This window comes from Lutjanus erythropterus, chromosome 23, assembly GCF_056507025.1.
Source record: "Lutjanus erythropterus isolate fLutEry1 chromosome 23, fLutEry1.hap2, whole genome shotgun sequence".
Classification (NCBI taxonomy): Eukaryota; Metazoa; Chordata; class Actinopteri; order Lutjaniformes; family Lutjanidae; genus Lutjanus; species Lutjanus erythropterus.
In genome coordinates, this window is record NC_139339.1 from 9,430,301 (window position 1) to 9,449,829 (window position 19,529).

At 40.7% G+C, this 19,529-nt stretch overlaps 1 protein-coding gene across 9 annotated transcripts in view; it reads left to right on the plus strand.

Annotated features, from left to right (window-relative positions):
• Nucleotides 1-19,529, plus strand: part of LOC146305598 (adhesion G protein-coupled receptor L3) — a 299,312-nt gene that overhangs the window by 258,511 nt on the left and 21,272 nt on the right. For 8 of the 9 annotated variants that reach the window (XM_084711646.1, XM_084711647.1, XM_084711649.1 and 5 more), the window contains 3 exons: nucleotides 1,369-1,589; nucleotides 10,177-10,243; nucleotides 13,686-13,777. In XM_084711646.1, the coding sequence (XP_084567772.1) occupies nucleotides 1,369-1,589; nucleotides 10,177-10,243; nucleotides 13,686-13,777 (380 nt within the window). Of the gene's footprint in view, nucleotides 1-1,368; nucleotides 1,590-10,176; nucleotides 10,244-13,685; nucleotides 13,778-19,411; nucleotides 19,454-19,529 lie in introns of all 9 variants that reach the window. The other variant, XM_084711654.1, reaches the window with a different exon arrangement.

Consider the following 19,529-nt stretch of genomic DNA (forward strand, 5'->3'; position numbering starts at 1 on the left):
GGAATAACCTGCATGTGCATTTGACCTATACGCTGTTTTTTTCTGGTGAGAAAAGGATTTACAAATTTACAACACATCTATGTATTCTGGAACTCGACGACAATGCAGTTTACTGGGCATCACCACATGACAGCAACTAAATGGAAACTAATAAGGGAGGAGTTAGTCATCCCCTGCGTTACAAACCATTTACAAATCAACAGTTTTGGCAGTGCCTCAGCACCAATATTGTTTTAAGATAGAAGCCTGAGACAGATTTTTTTGTACTGAACCTGCTGATTGACAATATTTTGCACAATGTTCAGTGCCTTTAAATATGACCAGAATTGGTATTCATAGACTGTTTTAGATATATTCTGGTCTGGAATTAATGACTGCTTTAAATTTTATTTATAACACTTTGCGAAGTCAAAGCTGAATCGGACCCTTTGTGAGGCTGGTTCTAGCCTGCAGACCTTGCATTCGACACTCCTGATCTAAAGCTATCAAAACATCTACTGTATATTTTGCTCTTCAAATACCACTATAACTATCAGAACCAAAACTCACATGCCATAGTTTATCCGCAAAGCTGCTTCCCTGTGAAGTTAAAAGATAATGCTTTGGCCTACACCTTTCCCTTCCATAACATTTTATGGTCGTGATTCACAGCCCGGCTCTAAGATCACTCTCCTGGACTGCAATTAATGTCCACTCAACCTTTTAGTTATTTAATTGAATCCATTTCAGTGACAAAATACGCTAGTTATGTTCAACTGCGCCAATAATTAGATCAATCCATGTAAGTACTGTATCTTATTATTGTTAGAAAGTGTGTGGGCACATGCATACATGCATAATGACAGTCTGCTCTAGTCCAGCCTCGCCTGCAGGTATCTCTATCAGCCCAGGAAGTGTGTAACTACATTATGTGCTCGCACCTGGCCGTGGTATAAAATGCAATGAGCTCCAAATGGCTCTTGGACTGTTGACTTCACTTCTTCATATCTCTCTTTCATCCATGCCAGCTACAGCAAACAAGACCACATGGGCTCAGTAGCTGCGGTGTCCTTCTGCCAGTCACTACAGGCAAACATCCAATCACTTCAGCCAAACAAAGCTTAGCAATGCTAATTGTCAGGAAGACACAAACACGCAGAGGTCAGAAAATGCTGCTCTGTTATAACCACTCGAATGACAGTTTGCCTTATTATCTTGGTCATTTTCTGCCCTTCGGCGCAGCGTTTAATTCTTGAGGAAATCAGCTAACACCTGTTCTTGGGAACTGGGAGAAATCACGTCTTTTCTCAGTGATATGATTAAAATTTGCTTCAAATAGTCACATCTCCCCTCTGTTTCTTTTTGCTCTTTCCTTACCTGCCTTCCCAGATTGCTTGTGCTGTCTTCGCCGCCCTGCTGCACTTCTTCTTCCTGGCGGCGTTCACGTGGATGTTCCTGGAGGGCGTGCAGCTCTACATCATGCTGGTGGAGGTGTTTGAGAGCGAGCACTCGCGCCGGCGCTACTTCTACCTGGTGGGTTACGGAGTCCCGGCGCTAATTGTGGCGGTGTCCGCTGCAGTGGACTACCGCAGCTACGGCACCGACAGAGTGTGAGTACATTTTAAGGACATTAGGCCTCGCAATCTGCCTTTTTTTTCTGTCTGTAACACACAAAAGATCACATGAAGGTACATTTTTGAGAGAGGCCGCTTAAAAAATAATTGATTTGACATTTATTTTTGCATGAGTAGAATTCAAACCCAAGAATTACTGTTCAGTACATGGACAGCCTCCTAGAAAAGTGCATTTGTTCACTTAACCAGCGGATCCTTTCAGAGCATCTGAATTTACACCAAGATCCATTTACGAGTGTTGAGCACCACTCAGCCTGTGAAAACAGTTGTAAATGTCTCCTGTTGCTCTGGATGAGATTTGTCAAGTCTGAGAGAATAAGCATTTCGAAACCCCGGAAAAAAACACTTGATTTTGTCAGGTTTTTAAACCAGAAAGCCTGATTTATTTGTTTTCCTGGTAGGGAGAGTCTAACAGAAGTGGAGGATTCAGGGTTTTTGGAGCTTGACCCATACAAGGGACAAAAGGCTGAATGTGTCTCCTGTCATCCCTCATCTTTTTGAAAGTGAAAGGAAATGTTGCTTCGAATATTTAGTTATCGTGTGTGTTTTTTTTTTTTTTTGGTTTTGTTTTTTTGAAAGACGGTATCACAAAGTGTACAAAATCCTTGATATTTTTAGATAAAGCACTTTTCCAGTTTTATATATAGACGCACATGCACAAAAAGAGGTATTTCAAAGCTGCAGTCCTTTTGAGCCACTACTCAGTCCCCAAAAAAGTCCTCCTTTTTCACTTCCAGGAGTGTTTCTCCACAAATAGCCTTTCATATATACAGGTTTAACACATTTCTACACATGCTTACTACTCCAGTATTCTACCCGCATTACAAAGCATTTTAACGAGTCTGATGTTTTTCCCATACACAGTCATGGGGCGCAATTTGGCAGACATAAAATCAGGAGTAATTTGATTTAAATATTGAAATGTAGGCATCTCAAAACCTGACGTATTACGCTTTATTTTCTCAACATTTTTTTCAGAGTAAGAATACAAAGATTTTTTTTTTTTTTTGCATTTTTGGCATATATTGTTATATAGTTGTATATAATGACTGTTGATGTGATCTAAAATGATTAAAAAAGACACTTTGTATGTTATATCAGTTTTAAATGAGGAAACCAGAAGGCCAATATGGCTCCTTGCTTACACAGAGACACTGCTAACAACTTGACAACTGTGTTTGTGTTTGTATGAGGGGCTTTAACAATCTTGCAGATGACGCTCCAATAGCTATTGCTTATCATCAACTTTTAATGAAGCAGAACGGTTACTCAAGCTGCGTACATTTCCCCACTGCTGAATTGACATTGTTTTGACAGTGAAAAATGCTAACTTCAGGAGATAGCATTGCCGGATGAATGTCGGGCGACTGCGGTTAATGTCTACGGCATTTTAGGATGCACAAATTACAGCGCGGGGAATGGAGAGATTTAGAGGAAGCGGGGAGGAGGGAGAGCGAGCATGAACAGGGAGATGGAGAGTGAAAGAGAGAGAAAGAGACAGGAGATTAACAAAAAGATGGGCAGCGACACAGGCTGCCTTTTTGTATTCCCTACAGAAGCTGCATAAGATATAATTCCCCAGCCCGCTCCTCTGAAACACAAAGTGGGCTATAAAGCAGTGTAATGCCAAGCAGAGGATCGCCCTCCATCCCTCTGTTCATCTCAAACCCATCTGAAAATAATGAACACCAGCATCAGCAGTTTGCTTCCGAGATGTTTATCATATATGGCGCACACGCACACACATCGGCACACACAAAACGCGACTGGTAGACAGTGCATTTGTGGATTGGCGGAGCCATAGTTCTTGGTGATGGATGAGGTGATAGCTGCCACCGCCTGAGCCTTGGCATCATGTGAATAATTAAAGCCTGCCACCAGTGGAACAATTATACGCAGCCTTTGAAGGATGAGGGAAGGGACAAGGCGTGACACGTGGTGAATAGCAGAAGGCTCGGGGAGGGCACGTAGTCCCGCCGCAAATTGATTTTGGGGCCGTAGCAGCCAGCGCTGTCATGGGTGGTCTCACTTTGAGCAGACACATCCAACAAGTAGTTGTCAAAAGTGACCCAGGTTTGGTAGATGACTGAAGCGATGTCTCATAATAACTGAGCACATTAAAAAACAGGCCGCGGCAGCCTGAAGGTCGGCGAGCCTGTGAAGTCACCTGTTCAAAGTCGAGAGATCAAACGGGAATCTCTGAAAGTTGGATTTCCGGTCCATTACTCTCCGTGATTGCTCTAATCGCGCCCTTGAGCAAGGCACTTTGCTTTTCCCGAGTCAAGCGAAGGCGCTTTGTGGTCAGCAAACAAGGATGTGATGCTGTGTAATTTCTCCGCTTTAATGAAAGCAATACATCACGCCACCTGTAAACTCAGGACGTAGAATTGCCTTTTTGTTTCACTAATGTAGTTGCTGTCACAGTAGTGCAGTCTTCATTAAACATGCAGAATAATGGTGGAGATTGTCAAAGGTTCCCTGTGGTGTTTTCTTGTAAATAAATACAGTTACGTTCAGTGTCTCTCACCAATATCATTGTATCCTTGAGGCCTATTAAGTTGATTTAACTTTATTTATATTCATGCTCACAGTTAACACCTGAATAAAAGCAGGATTTGCATTTAAAATAGACATATTTATACCTGATGTACATTATAAAAGATATAAAAGCTATACATATATCAATATACACACACACGCACCAACATGTTCATGCTCATGCATGCGCATTTACAAATACAGCCGTACATTTACATACAAAATGGCATAAAACATCAATACATGACACAAAAACACACACAGACACGCCAAATAAACCCCAAAGGCAGTTTTCCATCTTTTGTATCTTTCAGTTGTGTCTAACTGCTGCAGGCAAGGTTGCTCCTTTTAGTTTGTTTAAACATGTTGAATGCATTTTCTACTACTGAAAGGCCATTTTTATTTACTTTTGGAACACTGAAAACTGTTCTGTTTACTTGTGTTTTCCATCAGCTAGCAGCATTCAGGATACTCTCAAAGAGGGTGCAAGGCAGACAGAGGTAGAAGTCGAGCTACACGACAACTATCAAGCTAATCTGCTAGCTTGTTTACTGCTGGTCGACCAGTTTGCTGTGTGGGCTATTGTTATCTTACAACCACACTGGCTATGGGATTGACTCTGTAGTTTTATATATATATATATATATATACATATATATATATATATATATATATATATATATATATATATGTATATATATATATACATATATATATATATATATATATATATATATATGTTTTTTTTTTTTTTTTTTTTATGGATTCAAGTCAAGTGGAATTGACTAATTTGAATAAATTCTGTTGTCTTTTTACTAAAATAGCATCTTATCTGGTCTCTGGTCTCTTAACAGAGTTAGTGGAAGTCTTCTGATTGGCACAGACCCACAAATTGAAGCAAGTTTAACATGTAAGAGGTCATTAGCCTAGTTATAGTAATTCTATTCACTCGTAATCATTGTGTTTTAGACTTTTGCATTGATTACTTACAAAACAGAGCACACTATACAGTGGTTTTCTCAAGGGCAGTTGTGTTATGCACTTCTCTGCTTAGCTTCTTACTGTACAAGTACACAAGCTAACAAGGCTGCCAAAAAGTAGCCTACTGACGCATTTGGCTTTCGCCAGCATTTTTGTTTGTCCTCCGTCATGGATTTCGCTGGCACACTGCTGCGTTTCTTGGTGCATTAGTTTAAAACCTCTGACGTTTTTAACAGCAGCCATTTCGGCATTAAATTTTGGGGTAAACACCTTTAATCCTTTAATCAGTGTAAACACGCACAAGTCTTACAGATCGTACTTTAATGCAAAATCTGCTTCAGGCTCTTTGGTCCAAATATTTCACATCGCCTCACTCACTCACTTGGTCATCAGTTCACTATGACGCCAGTGAAATTACTCTCTCTGTTGCAAAGACGTCTTTGCAGATTAAGCCGCCTTGGCTGCAGGAACAGCCTGTGTCAGATCACTGCAGATTGGTGGCACGAACGCCAGAATACTCAGCACAAGCTGTTGGCAGGAGCATGGCTTGTGTTTTGACTGACACGTGTGTGTTTTTCATTGCTTGGTCGCTAAAGGAACAGTGCACAAAGTAGCGTACCAGGAGGAGAGATAAAACTTGATGTGCTCCAAAAGCCAAACACGACCGTGACACAAGTGTAGATGGGGAAGGTAGAGGAGGCAGAGGGAAATGAAAGCCTGTAGCTCCCACCGCCCACCACGTCTTTAAATCTTTCTATGATCTGAAGGAGAAGAAGGCAAAAACAAACAATAGAACCTTCAGCATAATTTATAACAGCGACATGCACAGCGCGTGCTTTGATGAGCTGCCAGAGTTCTGTGCATGTTGTGCATCTTTTGTTTGCGCTTCTTCACTTCTTTATGCACCCATATGTGTTTTTCTGCGTTGCCTCCTCTCATCCATTGATATCAGCGAGGGGGAGACGTATCAAGTCCCAGGAACAACAAAGGAGCAGTCAATTTCTGTCCCGTCAACGTCTTGTACAGTATTATCTCGCGTTTGTCAGCGAGTTCTTTGGTGACAAAAAGTGAAACACGTACAAACTTGTCCATCGCAGATTTGAGGTTTTTTTTTTTCCAGTCTGAATTTTCAGTTCGGAAGCTACATTGTTGTAAATACTGGAGATGCCTCATTTTGGTTTCCCTCCAAGAGAATGGAACCAAAAATAACATTCATCATATCATGGACCATTGTGTCTTGCTTTGTTTTGCTATCACATTGTGTCTGCCAAGAATCACAATAGGGTTTTATGGAAAAAACACACCTACGTTTTAATCAGAAATCTCAATTTAAAGCAGTGTACCACATTTTTGAGACATATGTATTTGAATGTCAGCACTTGACACAGCAGTCATTGCCCAGTGTTGTGTTCCTCCACAGCCCAGTTTCTACTGTGCGTTACAGCTTTGCTCTGCTCGACTCGAGTCACTTGTAGTACCAGGTACTTTTCTCGACTTCATTTTCCGCTGCGGATGTATTATTTTTATTTCATTCCATTTATTATAGAGGAAAAGATTAAAAGACATAATACAGTAAAACCAGTTACAATTAATCAGGCCTGACTCGGTTAAAACTGGTTTACAGCAGGTTTCTGTTCTGCAGCACATCACATCACAAAACAGTGACAGAAAACATATAGAGAGGCAAAGACTTAAGTCAAGTCAGTGGTTGCAAGTGTGTCATGTCATCAGATAGCTTTTATACTCCTGTTTCAAATGTATAAGAGGTTATTGTTCTAATATAATATGGGATCTCATTCCTATAGCTATTTTTATAAGCCGGTACTGGGGTTCTTTGTTGATCATAACAGCGCCGTGTTGTGACACTGCTATGGCATCATCTTCACCACCACAAAAAAACATGAACAGTGGAGGATATCGAAGGGACGGCTCTTTGTCACGGCACAGAGCTGTTCTGGAATTTCATCATTTTAGGGGCAAAGTTACTTGGTCTTTGGTGTTGTCAGGGTTTTTTTTGTGAGCACAAAGAATAAATGCCAGAGCAGCAAGGCCACCAAAAAACACAATAACTTCAATTCCACAGAAAAAAAATAATTTAAGTAAAAGGTTAAGAATTACTTTATTTTTAGTCAGTCACAGTTGGGGGGGCAGAGTGGTCAGACTGTATTATGATGTCATAATTTTGGATTAATTAATTTGGATGGCCGGGAGGACTATGAATTAGTAGCCTATGTCAATTTAAGGACTTTCTCTCTCAAAATATTTAGTTATTATCTCATAGTTTCTCATTATTTTGTGACTCTAACTCATTATTTAGAAGATTTTCTCATTATAATGACTGACAGGATCTTATTTTTTTCATAAAATTGGCAGAAATGGGTTTCCATGAACAGAAGCACAATACAGATGAGGTGGGAGAGTAAATATAGTGTGGGTCTATCTGTTTGTCATTGTTTACAGAGACTGTAGTCTGCAGTGTAAACCAGAGAATTGTAGAGGCTTCATTGTCAAAAAAAAGTTTACATCATTAACACTTATGTCCATTATTAGCTCCTGTCCATTAGCACTTTTTGTGAGTCTTCCTCACACTAAAATAGGCCATTTCACTTGATGTTACCCAATCAGAATCAACAAAAGACATGGTCTTGAAACCGTATTGACAGGAAAGAGGCAGAGGAGAAAACGGTGAAATCAGCTGGAGCAGCGCAGGCAGGACATCAAGGCCACTGTGGCCACAGGGTAGACCTTTTTTTTTTTTTTTGTGAATGGCATAAGGCCAAATTGTGGGGGCCTGCCCTGGCAAGGAGACAAACTTTGTTTTAGAAAAGGCTGAATGCAGCGAGACAAATTGACTGCTGAAAGAAAAGGGGTGTTTGAGAAATCCTGCATCAGAGCACAGACGACGAAACAACTCCGGCTGCTCCGTGTTGTGTGAGCGACAGTTCTCTCTGACCAGTCGGAGGTCTGCAGTGTTTTCACTCCACCTTTTAGTGTCGACTCAGCTCAACCAGGATTATTCCAAAAAAACAGGAAGCACAGCAAAAGTACTGTCCACAACTTGAGCTGTGCGGTGGGAAGACGTCATTAACTGCCCCATACACTTAAATTTGCCTTAAAATGCCCCTGAATTACAGCTGATTCTCTGCCACTTCCATTTCCCCTCTCTGTCAGCCTGAATGACAACACGGCTGTATGAACTGTAATTTTCCAGTGGCCAAAAATGGAGGCGTCTATCCGCTGCAGCAGCGGAGATTAAAAGATTAATAATTCAACCACAGGTCATGAATCAAGTTTTTTTTTTTTTATGGCCATTTCAAAGGAGCACTGTCACCTACCACCGGCCCTGTTACTTCTGCTCTGTGTTTAGTTTTACTCGGCGGAGACTAGAACTGACTATCTGTAATGTTTTGATATGAAGCGCGAGGTCAGGAGAGCGCGATATTTAATTATTGACGCAATTATGGTAGTCCTGCGATGTCATCGCGGCTAACGCGAACGTGTTAAGACACTTTGTTGAGTGCTTTAGGACTGCGTGCGGCCATGTCTGTCAGGGTCGAGGTCAGTCCAATTCCTTTGGAGTGATACAGTCAGGATTCAATTGAGAACTAATTGAATCATCCATAAATTATCATCTGTAATGGTAATTTGCTACCTTAACCAGACAAATTGAAACAGAAGTGAACTAAAGTCTGGTCACTCTCAGCTTTTATCCTTTACAGTTTCAGCTACATCCAAGGGCGGAAATTTCTTAACTTAAATCAAAGTGTTTGTCAGGTGTTTTGCATTTTGTTTGTTCCAAAGCAGCTGCCATATTGGTACGGGCCTGTGGAGGCAGGAGAGCCATCTTTAATTAAAATAATCATAACTCACTGAATATTTGACAGATTTTCAAGTGGTTTGCTTTGTTACAAATGCCAGATGTGCATTTATGATACAGGATACTTGGTTAAATTAAAACTGCTGCTTTTAATACCAAAGTACTTTGTTTTGAACAGAGTTTTTTTTGTTTTAACAGTACTCATTGTAATTAGGTCCCATCGCCACCTACTGGTCATTCTGGGTATTGCTGGATACAACCTATATAGGCTATTGGATAAGGAAAATGCTATTTTATTATAATTATTGATATGATTATTTAAAATGTTTGAACATGCTGGTATGACTCTTATCAATTTTAGCCAATACATCTAACGTATATATGCTATATTTAGAATATTTTTATCACTTTTCTGCCAGGAAACCAACAGTATATAAGCCAAATATGTCTCTCTCCAAACCAACCAGACTACATAACATAAGCAAAATCAGTAATTTTACCCCACACGACATTGGACTTGCTGGTCTACCACTGTCTCAGTCTGTTAGTTTCCTTGTGTTATTGTGTGAGTTTGATGAGTTTGAAGTCAAACAGTAACACAAACAAGCCAACCAATCGAGGCAGCGGTAGACCAGCAACCTCTGTTTTCTGCCAGATAAAATTATTGATTTTGCCTATAGAGTTTGGTTGGATTGGAGAGAACGATGCTTGGCTCATATAAGAGCAGTTTCCCACCAGAAAAGGCTGCGTGATGCCAAGGTAAAGCAGTGAAAATATTCTAAATATAGTGTAGACTCAAGCTGTTGTTGTCTTTTTGTAGCATACTCTACAATATACTTGATAATTGATGTTGTCACAGTTAAATGAAATATATGCCCATGGCTACATCTCATCCTTTTTTCTTCTATAACTTTTGATATTACACCTGTTTTTGTTATGAAGGCCTGTCATTACTGCCGTCATTGACACTAAAACCCCTTTTCCTCCAACTTCTTCCCGGTGGTCATAACTCTTTAAACCCCTGGCGGCGATCTGTGTTTTGAAGTGCCTATTCCTCTGTGTCACTCCAGCCACCCACTTGATATATATCCTCTGAGCAGGAGTATAAAGCTGTAACCTCAAATCTTCTTCTCTGTCTCTGCCCCCCCTCCCTCTCCTCTCATATTCACCATCCCCTCTCCTACTTCATATCCCCCCTTTCATCTCACTCTATCTCTTTCATTGCAGTTGCTGGCTTCGCCTGGACACCTACTTCATTTGGAGTTTCATAGGACCAGCAACCTTGATAATTATGGTAAGCGTGACACCCCCGACTACTCCCCCACCCCCCCCCCCCCCCCCCCACCCCCTTTTGCTCATTAACCCTACTTAGCCTGCGGGTCGTCGCTTAAATGGTCCGCCGAGATCCCTCTTTCCTGCTCCTATCCTCCCTCTTCTCTCTGCCCTGTTGAGCATATATGCCACCGGCGGGCACGGAGCCGTCCAGAAAAACGAATGAGGGGTGTAGAGAATATATTGCAGTTTGTCACCCCGCTGCAGTCACCGGCTGAGACAATTTTTGGGGGATGGCAGGAGCTGGGTGGGTGAGGGGGGGGGGGGGGGCTGAGAGACAGAGAGAAGTGAACTCTGCTCAGTATGCAGTGTTGGAGTAATCCGCACTGCGATTATGATTGATTTTGTTCCCGTTCCAACTCGTACTCCGCTACCTTTTTCCATCTCCTCCTCGCGGGCGCACGGACAGCTACACAAGCAAGGAGGACGCACACACTTTCTGTGTCTTTCCCAACTAGGACAGCCCTAATTTTCTTTAAAAAAAAAGCTCATTTATCGATCCAACTGCTTTAAATCTGGTGTCGGGCTGCTGTTCATCTTAGTATTTAAGCTAATGCCAAGCTGTAAATATCACTTTGGCACACGAGATGTGCTCCTGATTTTCCAAGACACCAATCAGCCGTCATAATAAATACTGTGCCATCAGTAAATCAACTTCGCTCAATATCCGTCGCAACTAAAAAAAGTGTAAATATCCTCGTCCCACGGGACCCAAAATGTGGTGCTCCAACGCAGCTCGTACTGCCCAGCTGGATGCTAAATCCAAAACATGCTTAATGCACTTTCACGCTCCAGTTTGGTGTAATCATTCACAATGCATCTCTGCGTGTCTCATGACTCACTCCTTTTCTTTCTTAGATTTCCAAACAAGAATATCTATGTTGGAAAGAGGGCTAGAGCACAGATCCAGTTCTGCCTCTGGGAATTTGGTGACTGTTCGGGAAAAGATGTGTTGTAAGCTGTTAAAAATGGCAATTTTTTTTTATACTCACCTCATATGAGCTGAATGGCACCTGTAACCAGCAGCAGAATAAGTGAAAGCCTGATGATTGCTGTAATGTTTTAAAAAAGACCCCCCCGTGCCAAAACCACATTTGACTCACTTTTCTATTTTTGTGATTACTGAGAAAAAGAAGGAAAGAAAGTAATGAGACACACCAGAGTCTGTTAAATGTAAGCTTTTTTGATATCCAGCAGACAAATTTATTTATTTTTCTGACTGTTTACAATGTGTGGCAAACGTGGGTGCAAAAATTCAACTTGTTTTTAAGTTTTATTTCACAGTCTGGGGTGTGATGTGCTGAGACACATAGATAAACTGGCAATACGAGTTTAAGATTGCTGCAATACAATTGGCTGACGCAATCCTACATAACTCCAAATTACGTCAGTTTTGATAATAATATTCCAGATATTCGCATTAAACGTAAACAGTGAGATTGCATGTGAGATTGCAAAGAGGTTGCGACTTTTGGTGCGAGATTTCACAAATAATAAAAGAATGCTGGATGTAAATCTACCTCTTTATCCTCAAATGTTAATTTTGGGGTTACATCCTGCCACCGCAGTCACATCAAGAACTAATTCTTGTGAGTATGTGTTTACTGCAAGCAAAGCGTTCAGTCGCCTCATTATGGATGAATATTCAGAGGCCACAGGTGGACCAGTGGCTCAGAGAAATGACCGATCGTTTGCTGTGGAGAAGATAACTTATATTCTGAAAAGGAAAGGCGAAACCGTCGAAAAGATATGGGGCCTTTTCACCACATTACTGGGGACCGTTACTGTGTCAGTTATTCCACAAAGTGATGAGAAATCTGGTTATAGAGGACCACACGTGATCACTAATTTCCTCCTTGCTCCCTGCCACATATGGCAAAGATTTTTTGTAATAAATAATGAACAGTAAATAAATAAGTTGAAATTCGACTTTTAAAGTGATGTGATTATGTGCACTTTCTAGGATGATGTTTCTCCTGCCTAATTTAGATTCTATTTTATTCCTTACCTTTGAATTTACAGGATTCTTTTGCTACCGTCATTATCTTCATTTTCTGTCTTGTCTTTTCTTTTACACTTTTGATGTTAAGTTTATGTAAGGCATGTCTTTTTTGAATAGGAACTCTGGTATATAAAGAGAACAACATACTCCAGGAACACTTGAGGGGAGCAGGAAGGTAGATTAAAAAGTGTTCTGTTTTATGGTAAAAAAAAAAGGCGCATTAAAATAAAATGATACAGGGATAGTTCAGATTATCTGAACTGGGGTTTTATGAGGTGCTTATCAAGAGTCAGTGTTTTACCCAGTTTGTAAAAGCAGCAGGAGCACCAATGTAGGATGATACTGTAAGCAAGCACAGCAGTGAACAAGGTCAGCAGCAAAATGTATTTTAGACACCTAAAAAACACCTACCCAATAAAGTAAAGGTCATTTTAAGTGAATGATCTATTTAGAATATTTTCACTGCTTTACCTTGCCGTCAGACAGCCTTCTCCAACGAGAAACCACTGCCAAATGTCGCTCTCTTCAGAACACAGAAGTTGCTGGATCTTCGAGTTTGTGTGTGTTATTGTGTGACTTTGGTGTTTTAAAAAGGACGGTTCAGATTCGCCAAAGTCACACAATAACACACACAAACTCGCCGATCAAGGTTGCAGGAGACCAGCAGCTCTGTTGCTCTGTGAGGTAAAATTACAGATTTCACCTCTGGAATTCAGTTGGGTTGGAGTGAGCGATAGTTAACTTATATTTACGACAGTTTCCCGGTAGAAAAGGCTGTCTGATGGCAAAATAAAGTGGGGAAATTCTGCTCTAAATATAGCGTTCTGCTGGTGCGACTCTCTGCTTCTCTAAACCAGGGGCATGTAGCCCAGCATCTACAACCCCACTTCAAATCATCCAAACTCTTGTGTGCTTGTGATATCACAGTGAGCATGATCATAAAAATGCTGAAAGTTCTTCAAGCATTTGACAAAAAAAAAACCCACCCAATGCCAAATATTTTTTTTTTTGCCAGTTGTAGGAACTGTAAAAAGAAAACGAATGCAGCAGCAGTGGCAGTTATTCCCTGTGGTTGCCTCTAAGTGTGAATATGATGAGACGAGTGTGAATAAGTCAGATGGAAAGGCTCCCTCATACAAGTATGCAGCTGTCTTGTCTCACCGTTCCCTGTTTAGTCTGTTGTGCCACCATCGAGGTTTCACAGGATTTTGCGCTCTGTTTGGCAAAGTGGGAAACCAAGTCTGGCTGTGGCGTTCCAGCTTTGTGCTACAAAGTGCTCTGATTTAAAATGAATGGAACTGAAACAGGAAACATACAGGCTTCATCCCCACCTCTCTCTCTCTCTCTCTCTCTCTCTCTCTCTCTCTCCCTCTGCCTCTGTGAATCTCTGTCTGTCTTCCAGCTCAATGTGATCTTCCTGGGCATCGCACTCTACAAGATGTTCCATCACACGGCCATCTTGAAGCCAGACTCCGGTTGCCTGGACAACATCAAGTAAGAGCACTCAGATCACCCAGATATCCATTAGAGTCATCCAGAAATAGCGCTCCTCGTGACGTTTGGTTACAGATGGAAGGAATGTTTCAGCGCAAAGGTGACAGGTTTGTTTCCGCCAAACTGCAACCGGCTGAAATCATATCTGGTATGACTCAGTTTGAGCTGATTCCCCCCCCCCCGTTTCCGCCTGGTTAAAAAGCGACGTTTTGTATTCAAGCCGGCGTTCTTCAAGCAATTCGCTTCATCTCGCATCTCCCCCTTTGATATTTTGAAACCTCATTAAAAGCACTTAAGGTTGTGAGCGCCTCAACCCAAGGGTCCGCGAGTCTGAGGCTGCAAGGTAAGCACCTCCCATTATGCTGAAAGGTTGTGTCAGGCGGGGTTAAAATCAAACAGGTTGTGTCTCCATCATTATCAGGACAACAGTGCTGTCTGAACGGCAAAAGGCCAGGAGACAATCTGACAGAGCTGACCTGGTGTTATCTTGGTGTCAACATGCCGCAGATGAATATTCATATCTCGTGTGTGTGTGTGTGTGTGTGTGTGTGTGTGTGTGTGTGTTTTATGTGTGTTGGAGTCTGTTTATCTTCCTGTGCCTGGCTGCTTTCAGATAATATGAAAGCTTAAGGGACAATAGCGACTATAAAAACTCAGATCCAAACTTTCAAGGTAAAAGTTTGAATACCTCGCTAGACAAGTGCTGTACAGGAGGAATTCAGCTTTGCTTAAGCAACAGAAGTCAAGTTTCAGCTAGTAAAACATTTCTTTTAATGCTACAGATAAAATCGCTTAACTTAAGGCAAGACATGTTCAAGTGCAATATGTTTGTGTACATTCAGTGGAAATGTACATACCCCTGTGGAATAATGAGCGAGGCTGTTTAAAATTGCCCCTTAAAGGGCCATATGAGCAGTTTTGCTCATCTATTATGTATTGCGAGCAGAGCCGCTTCCTTTTATGTAATTTGGATGTATTCTCTGCACTGCTCGAGATTTCCATTTATTTCCATATGATACAAAAGTGTAGCAATTGATATTTGGAACTTGTTTCAGTTACGTAATCCATCATAGTTAGAAAGTAACATTAGTGTTGAGGGGTAATAAAAGCAGACTTTTTAAAATAATCAGTCTGAAGAAAAGCATTGCTATTAAATAGTAATGCAATATTGACAAAAAATAATGAAGTCTTGACGTTCAGCGTGATGGATTACACTGGTGCGGTGGCCACCCTGGTGGGGCATAGAGTCACTGCCGGGGGTGGGGGAGCGTGGATGATCAGTGGAAAAAACGTGGAGTGAAACTACGTTCAGTGAATATGATTAATGTCAGGAAAATAACCAAACAAGAGTTTACTGATCCTGTGCTGATTTTTAGTGGACTAAAATTCAACTTGGATGCTTCTTTATCAGTTGTTAACCCTAACTGTGGGTGGGGGAAGATACTTTTTTTGGCTTTTGAAGGGAGGAATGCCAGAAAAGTTTGAGAAGTACACGATTACACATGAAAACTGCTTCAATATCAGTAAAGACTCATAATAAAAGTAATCAACATTGTGGAAAATAAGTAAATAATTTCAAATATTTTAGACTAGATATGTATTGAATTATCAATATTTTAAAGTACAATACAATGAGCTTTTTTGCTGAAAATGAATAAAAGGTTGATGAGAGTGGTGAAAGTGAACCAAACACTAAAATTGCAGACCATAAAATCAAAACAATGAACCAAAAGACACTAAAATGAGCAGGTTTGTCATACATAGGTGGGTTTGTTTACTATAAAACTGTCAACCGGCGCACCTTTAAATATGATAAGGTGTTTGTTTCAGTTACACCGCTAAAAGTTTGATCCAGAAGTCTGTCTGGAAATGACAAAAATAGTTTTAAAAGTTGTTTTAAAGGTCCCTTTACCCTGTAGAATGACACAGCATTTTGGGTCTTTGTCTTTGATGTAAGCTGCAGCTACAGTACCTGGTGTCAGGGCAGACTCGTTCTACAGATGGTATAAAGTTGTTTTGCTGCCTGTTTGCCGTGATGGATAAGGGTCTCTGCTCTGTTTTTGCTGTCTGCCTCGTTTTTTTTGAAGCCACTCTGGACACATTAGTCTACTTTATGGCCGGCGTTCTGGCTATTTTTTGTGGCATCACATCACTGCTTGTGTCTCAGCACAGTGGCCCCGTCTGCCCCGCTCCTCTCAGCCCAGTGATACACACATAAAAAAACAATCTTCTGCGAGCATGACATAGCCTGCTTTAGCTCCACCGCGGCAGACTGTACTGTGCCGATGTGTTTTTCCATCACCGATTCGCTGCGGGATGCTCCCGAGCCGAGCCACGGATTTTAAGTGCTGCGGGTCCAAAGTGTGACCCGTACTTACATTACAGACACCTCGAGGTGGCATGAAGTAGGAGGGCGACAAAGATGTTTAGCTTTTGCTAGATTTGTCACTTCTGAGAAACACAGAAGTTGGTATATTTTTCAGTTTTATTATCTTCCTGTGAACTGAGGCAAACAAGTTGCCGGTTGCATCAGCTCTTTGTGAGTGCAAGCGAACCCAAGTTATGATGTAAGTAAGTATGTGTATATGTAAGTACAATGTAAGTACAGATTTATATATTGCTAAATTAAAAAGTTTGCACCATACAAACTTTTTTCTTATGAAATGAGTTTTTACTTAAGATTTGCAGCCAGACGAGAAGAGATCAAGAGTAGAAGAAATATGGAATGAGGCTGACACATCTGACTTAATGCATGATAAAAGGCTGTAAACTGGAGGGATTGTGAACCACATTTCACCAAATAAGACAACCTAAATTACAAAACACAACCACTAATGTTATATAAAAGACAAAATAACATCAGCTAGGTTAGTAAGCTTGGGTTTTTCCTACTAATTCTAAGCTGTATAAGTACTACTAACTCTCAATTTTCCATCTGTGCACATGTAAATATACCAAAATGATATATACAGTTATAAATAAGGGGTGCAGCGATCAGGATTATGGGGCTGATCACCATTTGTTAGAAGCAGTATCAGCCAACGCCGATCACCAATCACAGGTTTTATTTGAAACCTTCTATGTATTGGCATGGGGCCAGTTCCATGTCGATGCAAAAGGCCGAAGTGTGGATTCTGGTAAGCTAGTCTCAGTCACATGTCTGTGTTTACTGTTTACACTCAGTATCTATGTATACTCAACAAAAATATAGATGCAGTGCTTTAGTTTTTGCTCCCATTTCTCCGGAGTGGAAGTATAAGACCTCAGACTCATTCTGTCAACACACAAGTTTTATTTCTCCCAAATTTTGTTCACAAATTTGTTAAAATTCATGTGAGCGCCTCTCCTTTGCCAACATGATTCATCCACCTGACAGCTGTGGCGTATAGAGATGCTGATTAAACAGCATGATTATTGCACAGGTGCGCCTCGGACTGGCCACAATAAAAGCCCACATTAAAATGTGCAGTTTTATCTTGGAAAAAAAAAAGACGTTTATTAGGCACTGAATTATGACCATTTCACAAAGGGCTACAGAAACCACACTTCCCAGGAGAGCGAAGTCATGACTCTGTCTCTGATTGGCCGTTACTCGTTGCCTTCGTTCGTTGGGCTGCTTAGATTTAGGCATGAGGGGTGATTGTTGAGGGTGAGTGTAAGAATATCAGATAACTTTACCTTCCTGGGGCAAAAATGATATCTGGTGGCCCTGTGTGAAATAGCAAGGGTTCACTGTCTAATAATTGTCTTTTTTTAGATCAGTCTTCACATTTTAGAGTGGCCTTTTGTTGATCCAAAACACTGCAAGCAGAGCATTTTTTTAAATACATTTAATTAACCTAAAGTTTACAATAACTGCTGTATATTTGCTCAGCGCTCCCTGAGTATATACTGTATGTTACCCATGTTTGGTACCGCAAGATACATTGCATGGTTTGTTCTGCAGCAAAATATTGACCGCTGGAGTTCTCAGTGTCATATGATTTATTACACTGGCCTCCCATAATGTAGCAAAGAACTGACCGCCTGACCCCGAAACAGTCCGCGGCGTTTCAGATGACCACTGGAAAATGGTATGGAGCCGCGCTGCTTTTGTCAGCCCTCATTCATCTGACACAGTTTTAAAGTCAAGACCCATTATTCAACACACGGCTGCACAAACACATTCAGAAAGCTGGCTTTAGTGTTGTATGTGCGTAACCACATATATCCTGCCATAACTAGTAACTGGTAGTTGTGTTTCTTCTAATATGAATTGAAATAAAGTTCATTTATTCCTTTTGATCCTCTTGATTTTGTTTTTTCAAAATAAAAACTCCATTAAGTAACTGTATCTAAATAGGAAGCTCAGGATAAAGGCCTCTTTTTCAAAATAAAAGCACCAAATGACCACTGTGTAAACAGGAAACTAGGCGCAGACCTAGTTCCTTTCAAAACAAAAGCCAAAGACAGCAGCTGTATCTCAACGGGGATCTCAGGATGAGGCTATTTTTTTTTCTAGATAAAAGCTCTATAGAGTAACTGTATTTTAACAGAAAGCTCAGAATGAGGGTTGTTTTTCCAAAATAAAACCCCCCAATGGCCACTGTGTTAATGGAAAAACTAAGGATGGACCTTTGTTTCTTCCAAACTGAAAGCCCCAGTTAGTAACTGTATTTCAACAGGGAATTTAGGATGGCAGGTCATTTCAAAATAAAAGCCCCACAGTGTAACTGTGTTTTAACAGGAAGCATAGGATGAGGATTGTTTTGGCCCCCAACAGCCACCGTATGTTTTCAGAATGACAGCCACAGACCATTTTTCAAAATAAAAGAACCACACAGTAAATGTATCTTCACTGGTAACTCATAATGGGTCTGTGGTTACATAAAAGTTAAATAAAAGCCCCAGACAGTAACTATTTTGAGAGGGGGTAGTGAGTTTTAGATGTGACATTAGCACAAGATGTTGTTTGACATTATTCCATGCCTACTCGCATAGAGCTATTTTTAATGTCGGCCATTTTGTCCTCCTCCCTCTCTCTCTCTCTCTCTCTCTCTCTCAGTGATAAACAGCTGCAGCCCATGAACCTCAATGATACATCTCCTGCTAATAATACTTACCTAGTAATGGTAATATTAGTGTGGGGATGTGCACCAAGCATTAGGCACGGTCTAAAATTCTGAAATTTACTGGAGAATACAAAAGCCAGAAATGTGTTTGTCCACTGTGGTGTAGCAGTCAATTTAGCCCTTTCTTATTATGATAAAATGGTATTAATTATTGCCTTCTTTTTATACTGTATAAGCTTTTCTTTGAGTTATCAAGGTGAACTGGTTTGATAATGATGATACCGCAGGTTAATTAAGTCAATTTAGCTTAGTTTAATGAGGTGTGTCTTCTTTTTTCCTTATCTCGCTGCCATTTGGTTCCTCTTTATGGTTTGATGTCACGTTTTCTGTTCAGATTTCATCATGCTGCCTTGTTTTAATATGAATGTTTCATCTCTCTTTCACTGTGTATCTCTTTCTCTGCTTTTCTTCTTTTGATTAGCACTCACATCCTGCCTTTTTATCTTATGCTGTGTGTTTATCTTTAACATCTTTCTGTTTTTTTCATCTTCCTTTCTTTTCTTTCTCCCACTCTTCGTTTTAGCTACCGTTATTATGATGGATGTGTTATTGTAGAATGGCACTGGTAAGACGCAACATTTCTCAGTAGAGGGTGTAGAATAAAATTGATATTGTGTTTGACGTGTTTTTTTTCCCCTCAT